Source organism: Syngnathus floridae, chromosome 16 (assembly GCF_059516105.1).
Source record: "Syngnathus floridae isolate MCC-2025c chromosome 16, RoL_Sflo_1.0, whole genome shotgun sequence".
In the NCBI taxonomy this organism is placed as follows: Eukaryota; Metazoa; Chordata; class Actinopteri; order Syngnathiformes; family Syngnathidae; genus Syngnathus; species Syngnathus floridae.
The window spans coordinates 10,300,637-10,315,046 of record NC_142428.1 but is presented as its reverse complement, the minus strand read 5'-3'; the positions used below and the strand labels follow the sequence as shown (position 1 = coordinate 10,315,046).

Below are 14,410 nucleotides of genomic sequence, written 5' to 3'. Positions count from 1 at the left end.
CTGCGCTGTTTCTATGACAGCATGCATAAGTGACCTTGGGCTTCTTGCCATTCTTTAAACACTTCCTGCGGAAAACAGGAAGCAACTGCGTTGCCGTGACAACAATTGGATGAGTACGTAGATTGTCACACGTGTGCACATGAGAACACGTACTTCCTGTTGGAGACTCAGCTATTTCCTCTGAGTCATTAAAACCAATTAGACGAGAGCAAGATGAGTTGCTTCCTTCCCGCCTCTGTGTGTGTGTTTGTGTGTAGTGTGTTGTGTGTGTGGTGTGCCCTTGTTGTGGTAGCTGTATTTGGATGAGCATGTCGTCGTCTTGCATGAAGAAAGGCCCACTGAAAGCAGCTTTGACGTGACCCCCGGTGGACTTAACGTCGCCCTCTGAAGAAAGAAAAAAGTGTGGATTTAGCTGAAGTTGCTGACTTTATCAAGACATCGCACACTTCCTTTCCCGGCAGGAAGTTGGGGCAGGAGGAGGGGGAGGTCCTGGGTGGCGTTTGGCGCTGAGGGCGAAGTCGCCACTCAGCACCATACAAGCCACTTTGGAACCACACAAAGAAAAAGAAGGTAAGAATTTGTTCTTGTTTAAAAACCTACTTGAAACACGAAATTAAGTGCTGCTACATTTTTTTTCCTACTGAGACAAGCTCTCAAGTGTAGTCAAATTTTAAATGATGAGACATCATTAGTGCTTTGCGCTGATTACTGTAGACCTGTGTGACATGCTAACTGTTGGTATCCTGTGCTGACGAGGACTTGACATGCTCTGCTGACATAGTAAACAAGTTGGCAAGTAATAAATTACAACATAAAGAGTGTGTGTGTGCGCGTGCGTGCGTCGCTCACTAATGTATTACATTATCATTTTGACCGTGATACACCACTAACACTTTGTATACTAACCAGATTTGACATTATATAGTACTGATATAAGATTAACAATATATAATATACTATATTCGTGTTGTTAACATTTAGAAAGAGAAGATGAAGTCATAGTAGCAATTCATTCCTAATGATGAGCGCATCCTATTTATGTGTGTATCTTGTTTCTCCCTCCTCAGTCTGGTAGGAGGAGTCAGCCATGTTGCTTCCGCCCCGTTCCGTCTTTCTTCAGCTGTTGGTTTTCACCCTCAGCCTGATGTTGCTGTCTGCCGCTCCCAAGTCCCACCCACGCTACTCGGTGCATCACTCTCCACTGCCCTTTGAGCGAGCACAGGAAGCCTGTCACCCCCACGGTCTGGCCTCCTTCACCAGACCTCAGGAGCTGGCGCAAGTCCTGGGTGCGATTGCAGAGTCGCTGACCGCCAGGTCCCCCGCCTTGTGGGTGGGACTGAAGAAGGCCAAGAACCAGTGTGTGATCCCCTCATTGCCCCTCAGAGGCTTTGAGTGGACCCACGGGGGCGAGGACGCGACCGAGACCCGCTGGGCCCATGAGCCGGAACAGACCTGCACCTCAGTTCTGTGTGCGGGACTCGTCGCCCAGTTGAACGGGTCCGCAGTCAACAGCTGGGGGCTGGTACCACTCAGCTGCAAGACCAAGAACCACTTCATATGCAACCTGGAGTTAGATGATGGAGGACTTGCGGGACCTGAACTTGCTAGTCCTGAGCCTGCCACACTTCAACCTCCTGGAGCAGAAACAGCGGAACCAGAATCTGCAAGACCTGAACTTCCTGGAGCCAAAGTAACAGGACCAGAACTCTCTGAGCAAAAACCAGAAATACCAGTGCCACCGACACTTGTGCCTGTTGAACCAGAAAAGGTTGGACCTGAATCTGCTACTCCTGAACCATCTCAGCAAGAACCACAGCAACCAAAACCTGAGCCTGCCAGACCGGAACTTGTTGGACCTAAATCTACTCGACCTGCACCTGCTGAACAAGAACTAAAAGAACAAGAGAGAAGACCTGATGAGCCAGGTCTTGACACTGGTCCAGAATCAGAGTCTGGTCCATGCCCCCGCCCCGTGGTGACTGGAGCTCGTTTCCTCAGTCTGGACCCTGACATCAGTAGCAGGATTCAAGTGGACTGCTGGTCCAAAGTCCGTTTGGGTTTGCACTGCTGGGGCCGGCCCGGAGTGTGGCGTCTGCCGGGCGGCGCCCCTGCCAACCTGAGCACTGTGTGCACCCCATGCGGGACTGGCTACCGCAAGGACACCATGGGGGACTGCGTGGACGTAGACGAGTGCTCGGGTGTGCACGGGTGCCGCCATGAATGTATGAACACGGCAGGATCTTTCTCATGCGTGTGCCCCAAGAACGAGACGGCGTGCGAACCCAGCGAGAGCGACGCCCCCAGGCCCTTCTCAGGGGCGCTGGTGCTGGCCCTGGTGGGGGCGGCGGTAATGCTGCTGGTTCTGGTGCTCGTTGCATTGTTGACCATTTGGTGCTGCCTCAGAAGGCGGAGCCAGAAAAAGCAGGAGACGGAGCAAAGAGACAAGCTGGCCACATGAGTGTTGATGTTGTATTTATGTAGCTGGGATGGATTCTTGGCTAGTTGATGACGTCATTGCTGCGTCACAGCGGTTGTGTTTTTTTTTATGACACACATGCGGTTTCACATACAGGAAGACACACGCGCACACACACACACACACACACACGCACACGCACACGCACACACACACACGCACACACACACACACACACGACTTGATTACAATATTTATAAACAAATATCAACAACGACAAATCAACATTCACAGTTGTAATTCCTATTAGTTAATTTTTTAACACAATCATAATAATATTGAAACGTGTTCTATCAAAATATGGCCACAAAAAATATTTGAAAATGTATTTGTACAAATAAAACTTTTTTTTAATGATTTTGAGTATGATGCATTGTGTTGAAACAGAACGTTTAAAAACGTTGGCGTTTAAAAGAAATACTTTTTAGGGCTAAAAAAAACTACAAATGCAACTTGATGATGACGACGATGATGATGATGGAATGGCACGTGGAGAAGGAAGAGGAGGTGGGCTGGACTTTGTTCAGGAGGAGTTTCTCCTTTTTTTGCCTTCTTTTTTTTTCTTTTCTACTCGTCACCTCACTTACTTGTGTGTGTGTGTGTGTGTGTGTGTGTGTGTGTGTGTGTGAGTGTGTGTGTGTGTGTGTGTGTGTGCGTGTGTGTGTGTGTGTGTGTGTGTGCGTGTGCGTGTGCGTGTGTGTGTGTGTGTGTCCTCCCGTCAGCCCCAGGACCAGAACCAGGACCGGCGCATCCTCATCTTCCTCACCATCGTCATCGCCACGCGTGTTGGGCCTTTAGCGTTGGAGATGCTGGGCTCGGTAAAGATGGAAGGTCAGGAGGCTCCGGACTGGACTTGCTTCTACAGCGACGAGGTAACGTAACCACAAGCCTTTTATTTTCCCGCCAATTCTCCCACACGCGCAAATCCATGCACGCACACTTGACGCGCACAATTGCACACGACTATACGCGCAAGCACCCGTTCATAACCGGCATGACAAAGTTTCCAACTCCACGCGCATTTTGAATATTGTAGAAACGCCTAAAAATAATTTCTTGCTATTTGATGAATTCAAAATCGTTTTTTGAAACTTTTGTTTTATTTTAATCAAACGCACTTTACCTTTGTTCATTATTATAATTAATAATGATCATTATTATTGTTTAGACAGCGGCAGGATGCGGCGCCAGTGAGATAAGAGAGGGAATAAAGCGTGAGAATTAAGTGGAACTGTAAAAATGTCTCGAGAGGTGTGCACGCATTTAATTAAATGTGAAGCGAAAAGCGAGTGGAAAATGATCGCATTATTTAGGTTAATAATTGGAATATCGGAAAAGATCAAGTTATCCAACAGGAGCTGGCTCGTGAAACCATGCACTTGAAATGTTTTCCTTTTTTTTTTTTTTTTTTTGTTGCCTGTAAATTCACCCGACAATTAGTTATGTCGTGAAAATAAAAATAATTAAAATACCGAGGGGAAAATGAATGAAAACGATTGAACGTGTTTGTAATCGTTTACAAGACTAATGACGTCTATTTAGAAGGAACAATAAACCGTAACAATAAAAATAAAAGAAACACACACACACACACACACAAAGATAACAAATGAAACCAAAATGACGTTTTAACGCCTAATCCTTTTTCCTTTTAGTGTCGGCTTCTTTCTTCCACGCGTGACACAAAACAAATTTCAATTCTCGCAACCTCCACCAGAATACAAAGCAAAATATTTGTATATTAATTGTCAATGTTTATTACACCTCCATCAATCAAATACTTTGAAATAAAAATCCAGAAAAAAAAGGTTGCAGCCGATATCAACACGTTCATTAAACTCTACAATTAAACACCACTAAAGAATCATTCGCACGCAGACATGCAGACACCCAAGCACGCAGAGGACGTGCACACAGAATTGACAGTGCAAAAACAGCCACATTTAGAAAATATAATTGTCTAGAAAAATAGTCGCATGTAAAAAAAAAAAAAAAATGCAACCCATCCATCCATTTTCTTGACCGCTTGTCTTCACAAGGGTCGCGGGTGCGCAGCACGGAGCCATCCATCAATTTTCTAATTAAGCAAAGTTGACACTGTTCAAAAATCTCATTCGATTTTATTTCATAAAACAAAAAATCAACCGTTGGAAATCACACAGAAAATGAAGCGTTAAAAAACGTACCTAAAAACTCAAGTCTTGAATTACCCAACAACGCAATCAAGTTAAAAATTTACACACAAAATTAAATAATATAGTGTGCAACATTGCAGCCAATAATTCTCTCGCTCTCGCGCTCTCTCTCTCGCGCTCTCTCTCTCTCTCTCTCTCTCTCTCTCTGTCTCTCTCTCGCTCTGCTCTCACACCTCACATCTCACACCACACTCACACACTAACACTCACACACACCACACTCACACACCACACCCACGTCACACGCACGCACACACACACACACACACACACACACACACACACACACACACACACACACACACACACACACACACACACACACACACACACACAACCACACTACACAATACACACAAATAAACGCACTCACACAACACAAATAAACACACTTGCACAACATACTAAACATACATACACACACACGCGCAAAACATACATACACACACAACACACCCAGACAACACACACAGAACACACGCACACAAACACTCACACACAAACCCACACAACACATATACTGTAAACATACTCACACAACACACAAAAACACACGAAATGAAACGAAAAGAGTTGAAAAGGGAGACCCTCGGCACTGAATTTGACACTGAGCGCCAAACTAAAACTAATCGACAGTGAGTTGAAACCTTCAGCTGAGCTTGAAACCGTAACACTCTTTGGAATCCCTCAGGCTAATTTGTATTTCAAATCCCTAATTTGAAACCCAAAGCCGAGATTTAAACCCATCCCTTAGTCTTAATTTGAAACCTTACTTTGAAAGCCCACACAGTCCTGGCTTGAAATCTTCCTTGTTCGTCTCACTTGAACAATCAATCACTTTTATCACATTTGAGTTCCTGTTCACTTGTAATGGAGTACGTTTTGTTGAGCAGTGCCAACTTTTCCAGTGTCTCATGTGAGCGGAAGTCACATCGCGGCCGACTGATGCGTGCTTGTGCCTCTTCTCTCTCGTGCAGGTGTACTCCCCAATGGCGGCAGGCTTGGGAATGAGCTCTGTGTCCGGTTACATGTCGGCCGGTGGCGGGGCGGCGTCGGCCTCCTTCAACATGGCATACGGAGGGCCCAGCATCAGCCCCGCCCCCGTGTCCGGAATGGGGGTGTCCTGCCTGGGCAATGGCGGAATGCGCGGAGCCATGAGCCCGTGCGGCGGTGGTGTGGGTCAAGCGGCGGCGACACAGCATCACCACCACGCATACGGCGGCGTCAGTCCCGGGGCCCAGTACGGGGGCGGCGGTGGCGGCCTGAACCTCAACCGCGGGCGCGATGCCAAGCCGCTGCGGCGCAGCTACCCGCACGCCAAGCCACCATACTCGTACATCTCGCTCATCACCATGGCCATCCAGCAGGCACCTGGCAAAATGCTCACTCTCAGCGAGATCTACCAGTGGATCATGGAGCTTTTCCCCTTCTACCGCAACAACCAGCAGCGCTGGCAGAACTCCATCCGACACTCGCTGTCCTTTAACGACTGCTTTGTCAAAGTGTCCCGCTCGCCCGACAAACCCGGCAAAGGCTCCTACTGGACGCTGCACCCCGACTCCGGGAACATGTTTGAGAACGGCTGCTACCTGCGCCGCCAGAAGCGCTTCAAATGCGACAGGAAGAACTTGGCGGAGGGCAGGAAGGAGCGTAGCGGTGGCACCGGCAGCGACTCGCCCTGCATTGATGTCCTCAAACCTCCGGGCCTTGCGTCTCCGCTGGCCTCGTCCAGCCGCCGCTCCCCGCCCGGCCCAGAGGGCGCCAAGCTGTCGGGCCCCCAGCTGCTGTCCTCCCTTTCCCTGCCCCCGCCACACGGTTTGGAGCTGAAGGGCGATGCCCACTACGCCTTCAACCACCCCTTCTCCATCAACAACCTCATGTCGTCCCCCGAGCAGCACAAACTGGACCTGAGGGCCTACGATGCCCTGCAGTACTCGTCCTACGGCGCTGGTCGGGGCAGCGAGCCACTGGAGGTTCCCTACTACCAGGGGGCTGCCTGCCCCAGAGCGCTGCTCAACACCTCGTAGGGAGCCCAGAAATATGCGGAGTGACTTCAAACTGCCAACTTTTCAAGTTTCAGGGCTGCGAGTCGGGGAATGCCCTTCCTGCCTTTTCCCACCTTTTTTATGCATTTCCCGCCTTTTGTCTCTTTCCAACTTAGCCTAACCTAACCTAACCTAACCTAACCTAACCTAACCTAACCTAACCTAACCTAACCTAACCTAGCCTAACCTAACCCAAACCAAACCCAAACCCCTGACCCGACACCACGGGCTGAGATGTACACCCTCGAGACCCTAGGCCCAGAGAACACGTCCCCGGCGGCCCGGTCCAGTCCAATGGCCACTTGATACGCTGCCCTTGGGCATCATCCGCTTTCCTCCCAGCCCTCCCACGTGTGAATCTAAAGGGCGACGCCCACTCCACCTTCAATCACGCTCTCTGCAATCTCACTTCACTCCTCGTGTGGCGGTGGCCAAGAGGCAAGGGAAAAGCCGGAGAAATATGGACAATGAAACCAGGCAGAAGTGGTGGCGATGCAGGAGATGGCGGGAAAAGCATAAACCAATAAAGTCGAGGTGAAAGGTTATTTATGCCACCGTGAGCTGTATGGAAGGTGCTGGCAAACATCTGCAAGGGTCAAAGGTCAGTCTGTCTGACATTCATGTAAAATTGGCGAGGTCAAAGTTGAAGAGAAACGGTGACCTCAGCCTGCCACGATTTAATGATGAAATGAAGATTGTTACGTTTGCATGATGCTGACAAAAATCGGGAAGCGAGTTGGAAAATGATAGCAGGTTGCTTTGGTCTTTTGTGCATGTTTTAACTTATTCCTTTCAAAATAAAACAGCAACGCTTGGACTGCTTGATTTGTGATGTCATTGATGTGAAACCAACCAGCTCGACTACAATAGAAATTGACTTAAATAGCTAAAATAGTTTTATAGCTTAAATAGTCACAGCTGCTCATAGATGACTTCATCTTGATTGTCAATTGAGACCATCACCCAAACAAACACAGAGGTGGGCAATTTGCGACATTAAGCCAGTTTGTCATCTCTTCACATTAAAAATTAATCATGGCGTAAATCATGCCATCACTATCGGTGGTGTTAGTGATATACAAATATACAAACACTCCAAAAGATTCCCCGCACCGTATAAAAAATATTTCTTTCAAAGAAGTCTCCATTTTGATGCTGAAATGGAATGCAGTGCAAAAAAATCATACAAGTTGTGTGGATCCATTTTAAATCTTTTCCGGTTCTTTGTGACAATAGAGTAGAATAGAATAGAATAGAATAGAATAGAATAGAATAGAATAGAATAGAATAGAATAGAATAGAATACCTTTATTGTCAGTGTACAACAGGTATACAAAACAAGAAACTACTTGGATAACTGACCCAACATTAAAGACATCGACGTACATACATACGAGAACAATATTCAATTCTATAACATATAAGGATTTTACTTTGAATATAGTAATTGAATTAATCAAACAATCACAAAAGGAAAAAATATGGAACAGTTAATTTCTACTTCAAGATGGAATTCCAATTTGATTGATTTTTATTAATAATTTGTGAACATGAATATTAAGAAATGATCTCAAGAACCACAAGAGACAAAAGAACCTGAATGACTAATAATGATTTGATTTTTATTTTGTATATATGACAGTGACAGTATAAATCAATGAATATTTCTGTAGTTGCACCAGAATTAGCCAGAGGGCTATTTTTCATCTGTCGTCCCTGAGCCAAGATGTCTTGTCCATGACAAAATGACACACAACTCAGTCAGAGGCAGGTCTGAACCAACAGACTTCCCATTGCTGAACAAACCGCTCCACTGCCTGAGCCACGGCCTCCACAACAAAAGCAGGACAGATAATCTACAAGTGTAGACTAATAAATGTGAGGGGGGAGGGGGGGGGGGGGGGGGGGGGGGGCAAAAGTAAGCATATGGTCTGGGCGGGGCGGCAGCCCCACCAGCACGCTTTCAGAAAAGGCCGTGGCGTGCACCTTCTGGACCAAAACTTTGAAGGACCTGGTGAGGGCCTAGTGGGGGGGTGGGTGGGGGGGGGATGGGCTTTTGATGGGGATCCGAATTAATGACGTGCAATAAGACGACAATGGCGCCTTTGAGAAGCGGCCGCAAAAGAGCAAAGAGCCTCTTTCACAATTAAGAACCACTGCATCGTTTCACAATAAAAGAGGCCCACTTGTGCGTGGCGATGTGACTTGGTAGCATTCGCGCTAGCATTAACCTCCCTCCAGCAACACATTTGGAAAACCTTCATTTGGAAGCCTCAGCCAAAGTGACGTGCTAAGTTGAAAGCCCAAAAGACGGTTTGACGCTGTAAACCCGACTTGACAGCCTCATTTTCACCAGCACCCCTCCAGACCGGAAAGCCCGAGCCATGCTTGAAAGCCCAACTCTGGCTTCAATTTCAGAAAGTTCATCTATGTTTCAAAGCCTTATTTGAAGTGCAACAAATCCTAACTAATATTTGGGCCCCTAACACGAGCTGAAAAAAAAAAAAAAAAGACCTCAACTTCATTTCAACCTTATTTGAAAATCATTGAAGCACTAACCCTGTCTTGAATGAAGCCCTATTTCAAACTGTAACTTTAGCTTGACATTTTCATTCCAGCTCAATCCTTTTTGAAAACGCTCAGCTCGGTCTGAAGCCAATTTTGAATCCTTCATGTTTCCTTCCGACCCAAATTTCCCAATTTGAACTCATAAGCCTTTACCCTATTTGGATGCCTTACCCAGTCTTGAAGCCCTACTCTTGTTTAACGCGTGCGGGCGTGCGCAGGTGGCGTCACAAGTAGGAGCGAAGAAAGGCGCTCTTTGTTGTCAACAAGCAGATTTAGGGATTACCAGCGCGGGACACCCAAGTGGAGCGCGAGACGGCCGACATCTCCGTGGAGACCACACAATTGGGGTGGGTGGGGGCGTAAGGCAGGGGAGGCTGGAGGGCTGGAGTGCAACTCTCCCTCAAAAAGAATAAAACTATCATTTGCATTTTCAATGGCATTTTATTGAGACAAGACGCGCTGAACAATCTCACCGTTCATCGTCGCGGCGACAAAGGATGACATGGCCCGATCCAAGCGATCAAACAACAGGGCGAAGGCTTCCTGTGCCGACTTTTTTCCTCAAAACTTCCACCAGACGCTCCAATCTGAAACGCAAGTTTCAATCGTATTACATCATGCCAATCATCAGGAATGAGAATGGCAAATGTGAAAGAACACTGAAAAGTAGCTGGGGGTCTGGGGGGCCGACCGAGGGTCTGATGATATATATCATCGGCCCCCCAGAACCCCGGCTACTTTATATTTATATAATTCATATATATACACACTGCTCAAAAAAATTAAAGGAACACTTTGAAAACACGTCAGATTTCAATGGTGAAAAAAAAAAGTTGGATATCTATACTGATATGGACAGTTTAATGTCTCAGGAACAAAAGGATGCCATATCTTTTGATGGAAATAAGTTTTCAGCCTACAGAGGGCTCAGTATCTAGACACCCCAAAAATCAAAGTGAAAAATTGATGTGGCAGGCTCGTCCATTTTGCCTAAATTCAGTTTCTGCAACTCTAAATTCTTTTCAATATCTTGTGTGGCCCCCACCAGCTTGTATTCATGCTTGACAACGTCACGGCATGCTCCTAATGAGACGACGGATGATGTCTTGTGAGATGTTCTCCCAGATCTGTCTAAGGCAGGGGTGGGCAATTAATTTTTACAAGGGGCCACATGAAAAACCTGAGTTGTGTCAGAGGGCCACACCTACGATAACTTAAACCTGCTCACTTTTCTTCCATTGTAAAATGCACTAAATTGTTTATTTTAAATAGTTGGTACTGGTAATAAGAAGAATATAATTATTCTGTTTATATTTAGATTAAGCTATGTGAAATTGTGGCGTATAGGTCAAATAAAAAAACAATCATTAATCAGTACAATTTATTCTTAACTTCTTTAACTTTTCGTCAAATGACAAAGCCGCTGCATCTCTGGGTGTGAAGTTTAATAAAAAGTCCTTGTTGGGCTTGCAGTTTTGCTAGCAATGCATCAGCCTCTGATGCGCCCTGTTTATCAGACAGATGTATTTTTTCTCATGCTTGGTCGTGTAGTGGCGACTCAAATTATATTCTTTAAACACAGCGACCTGTGTACCACAAATCAGGCACACGGTTTTACCTTTCATTTCTGTAAAGAAATACTTGGCAGTCCATGTCTTGTTGAAAACACGGCGCTCCTTGTCAACTTTTCTTTTCTGAGCGTCAGCACACATTTCTCGGGCAGCATTACTTCGCACTGCTCACCTTCACGCACAGCTCACATACACGTACGCTACACGGAGGTGCGACGCCTTTCAAAATAAAAGCAAAACAGTTGTATTGCACGCACGACACAACTTTTTTTTTTTTTTTTAAATTAAGTAGTAATCAAATATAATTTACGATTGGCCTCATGCGGGCCGGACAGGGACGCACAAAGGGCCGGATGTGGCCCGCGGGCCGTAATTTGCCCAGGTTTGGTCTAAGGGCATCAGCAAGCTCCTGTAAAGTCTGAGGAGCAACCTGGCGGCGTCTGATGGACCGAAACATTATGTCCCAGAGGTGTTCTATCGGGTTTAGATCAGGTGATCGTGAGGGCCATTCAATTGTGTCAATTCCTTCATCCTCCAGATACTGTCTGCATACTCTTGCCACACGAGACCGGTTATTGTTGTGGATCAGGAGGTCTGTTCGTCCCTCCATGGAAATGCCTCCCCAGACCATCACTGACCCACCACCGAACCGGTCATGCTGCAGGCAGCATAGCGCTCTCCTTGGCTTCTCCAGACCCTTTCACGTCTATCACAGGTGCTCAGGGTAAACCTGCTCTCATCTGTGAAAAGCACAAGGCCCCAGTGGCGGACTTGCCAATTCTGCTGTTCTATGGCAAATGCCAATTGAGCTCCACGGTGTTGAGCAATGAGCACAGGGCACACTACAGGACGTCATGCCCTGAGGCCACCCTCGTGAAGTCTGTTTCTGACTGTTTGGGCAGAGACATTCACACCAGTAGCCTGCTGGAGGTCATTCTGTCGGGCTCGGCAGTGCTCAACCTGTTCCCCCTTGCACAAAGTAGCAGATATCGGTACTGCTGATGGAATGAGGACCGTCTACGGTCCTGTCCAGCTCTCCTAGAGTAACTGCCTGTCTCCTGGAATCTCCTCCATGCTCTGGAGATTGTACTGGGAGACACATCAAATCTTCTTGCAACAGCACGCATGGATGTACCATCCTGGAGGAGTTGGACAATCTGAGCAACTTCAGGAGGGTTAAGAAATCGCCTCATGCTCCCAGTCGCGATAATGACTCTAGCTAAAGCCAACACTAATGGAAAAACAGTTAAAAAAAGATCAAGAGGGAGGAACTTGAAATGGCCTCCACCTGCAAAACCAGTCCTGTTTTGGGGACCATCTCATTGTTGCCCCTCTAGTGGATCTGTTGTTACGTAATTCCATCAACACCAATGCAGCTGAAACTGATTAACAACCCCTTCTGCCACGTACCTGACCAAAACCTTATCAGAAAAGTCTAATTGAATTCATGCCATACCCTGATAAAAAACTGTTCCTTTAATTTTTTTGAGCAGTATATATATAAAGTTGTGGGTGGCGGGTCAGAGCTTGCTTTGACAAAGGAAGTGTAAGGCGCTCCTTCCCTCCGCTAGCCTATGGGAGGTCCTTGGGCAAGACTGAGTACCCATTTAGCCCCCCTTGTCATGGTCACGATGAAGCCACGGGAAGCAGGTGGTGGATGAAGCTTGAAGGCAGCCAGAGAGTATCTTTGTTACTGGGTTTGGACTTCGTCGTGCTGAGCAGAGGATACCCTTAGGTGCAATGGTCAGGACAGCCGCCCAGTATGGACACTGCTCGGACAGAAAGCAATTGCAACCTACTGTCTGTAAAATTGTAAAGAAAGCCATGGAAAGACATTCAATGCTTAAATCGAAGAACAGCGTGAATGGGGTTCTCAATAAGAACACTTCGCTCGGTAGGGGTTGCCATGATGGACAGGTGGCACCAGATCGTCATCAAGATACTGCCCAAAAGCAACCAAAGAAACAACCAGTATATATAGGTACATGGAATGTGAGGAGTCTACACCAGAAAGGAAAGTTTGAAAATGTAAAGATGGAAATGAAAAGAATAGGGATTGACATCTTGGGACTTGCAGAGGTCAGATGGAAGGGAGCAGGAGAGTTTACTTCAGACGGCTACAAACTACTATACTCTGGAGGAGACCAACACCAGAGAGGTGTTGGAGTAATGCTCACACCCAATATGACAAAATCTTTGAAAGGATACTGGCCAATATCAGACCGTATCATTGTGACCACTCTTAAGAGCAAGCCTTTTGACATCAGCGTTATACAGGTATATGCACCAACAACCGACCATGATGACACAGAAGTTGAGTCATTCTACGAAGAGCTTGACAAAACATTGAAACAGCTGAAGACGTCCGATGTCAAGATTATAATGGGTGACTTCAATGCTAAAGTTGGAGCAAACAGAGTTGAAAACATCATTGGCCCACACGGACTCGGTCAAATGAATGATCGAGGGGAGCGATTGACTGAATGGTGCTCAGAAAACAATTTCACAGTGACAAACACATGGTTCAAGAATCATCCAAGAAGGAAATGGACATGGATGAGCCCAGGAAACAGACAACGCAATCAGATCGACTACATCCTGATCCAGTGTCGCTTCCGTAATGCAATCCAATCAGCCAAATCCATGCCCGGCGCGGACTGCGGAAGTGACCATGTTCCTGTGGTAGCGAAAATGAAGGTGAAGCTCAAAGCTATCAAAAAGGCAAAAACATATCCAAGCTACAATTTCAAATTATTGAAAACAGACAACAACCTCAGAACCAAATTTGCAGTTGATGTGGAAAACAAATATAATGCTCTTGAAGCAATCACAGAAGAGGAGAGAAAATGGGAAAATCTGAAAGAAAGCATAAAAGAGGCTGCTAAAGAAAATATCCCATCCAAGCCAAAGAAAGAGCACAAAAAATGGATGACAAATGAGATCTTGGACCGCATGGACTCCAGACGCAAAGCGAAAAATGACCCTACAACATACAAATCCATTGACAAGGAAATAAAGAAAATGTGCAATGATGCTAAAGAGGCTTGGTTAAATGAACAGTGTAATGAAATAGAGAGAACATGCAGGACGGACAGCAAGTACATGCACAGCAAGATCAAGGACATTTCAGGCAAAAAGACAACATCCCAAAGCGGTTGCATAAAATCCAAAAATGGAAACATCCTGATGGAAAAAGCAGACATTCTCAATAGGTGGTCTGAGTATATTGAAAAATTGTTTGATGACGACAGAGAAGACCAACCAGAGAGTACCAAACCAATGGAAGGACCGCCAATCCTGGATACGGAAGTCGAAGAAGAAATTAAAACGATGAACAAAGGAAAGGCTGTAGGGCCCGATCAAATTCCCATAGAGGTGTATGAAGCCCTTGGAGAATGGGGAACACAGAAACTTACTTCACTGCTGAATGACATCTATGATACCGGGAACATACCTGCTGACATGCTTCGCTCCACATTTATCACACTCCCCAAAAAAACAGGAACAACTGATTGTGAAAGTCACAGAACGATAAGCCTCATGAGCCATACATTG

The 14,410-nt window shown here is 46.3% G+C and overlaps 3 protein-coding genes across 3 annotated transcripts in view; 2 read left to right on the top strand and 1 right to left on the bottom strand.

Moving 5' to 3' along the window:
* Positions 1-289: 289 nt before the first annotated feature.
* Positions 290-2,833, top strand: LOC148385668 (uncharacterized). Its single transcript, XM_088399958.1, has 2 exons — positions 290-570; positions 1,068-2,833. Exon 2 carries the CDS (start codon positions 1,088-1,090, stop codon positions 2,456-2,458), a length of 1,371 nt encoding a protein of 456 aa, XP_088256084.1. The 5' UTR covers positions 290-570; positions 1,068-1,087; the 3' UTR covers positions 2,459-2,833.
* A 75-nt stretch (positions 2,834-2,908) lies between these two features.
* Positions 2,909-7,482, top strand: LOC148385667 (forkhead box protein A1-like). Its single transcript, XM_088399960.1, has 3 exons — positions 2,909-2,983; positions 3,199-3,348; positions 5,649-7,482. Exons 1-3 carry the CDS (start codon positions 2,933-2,935, stop codon positions 6,696-6,698), a joined length of 1,251 nt encoding a protein of 416 aa, XP_088256086.1. The 5' UTR covers positions 2,909-2,932; the 3' UTR covers positions 6,699-7,482.
* Positions 7,483-8,312: 830 nt separating this feature from the next.
* LOC148385666 (mirror-image polydactyly gene 1 protein-like) overlaps positions 8,313-14,410 on the bottom strand; it is a 32,370-nt gene continuing 26,272 nt past the window's right edge. Inside the window, 1 exon segment of the mRNA XM_088399967.1 lies at positions 8,313-9,871. Within this exon segment, the coding sequence (XP_088256093.1) occupies positions 9,805-9,871 (67 nt within the window). The 3' untranslated portion in view covers positions 8,313-9,804.

Excerpts from the sequence above, each read along its gene's own strand:
- LOC148385668 (XM_088399958.1), top strand. The coding sequence starts at position 1,088 with ATGTTGCTTCCGCCCCGTTCCGTCTTTCTTCAGCTGTTGGTTTTCACC.
- LOC148385667 (XM_088399960.1), top strand. The coding sequence starts at position 2,933 with ATGATGACGACGATGATGATGATGGAATGGCACGTGGAGAAGGAAGAG. Across the intron at positions 2,984-3,198 it reads ACGTGGAGAAGGAAGAGGAG|CCCCAGGACCAGAACCAGGA; the intron begins GTGGGCTGGACT and ends TCCTCCCGTCAG. Across the intron at positions 3,349-5,648 it reads CTTGCTTCTACAGCGACGAG|GTGTACTCCCCAATGGCGGC; the intron begins GTAACGTAACCA and ends TCTCTCGTGCAG.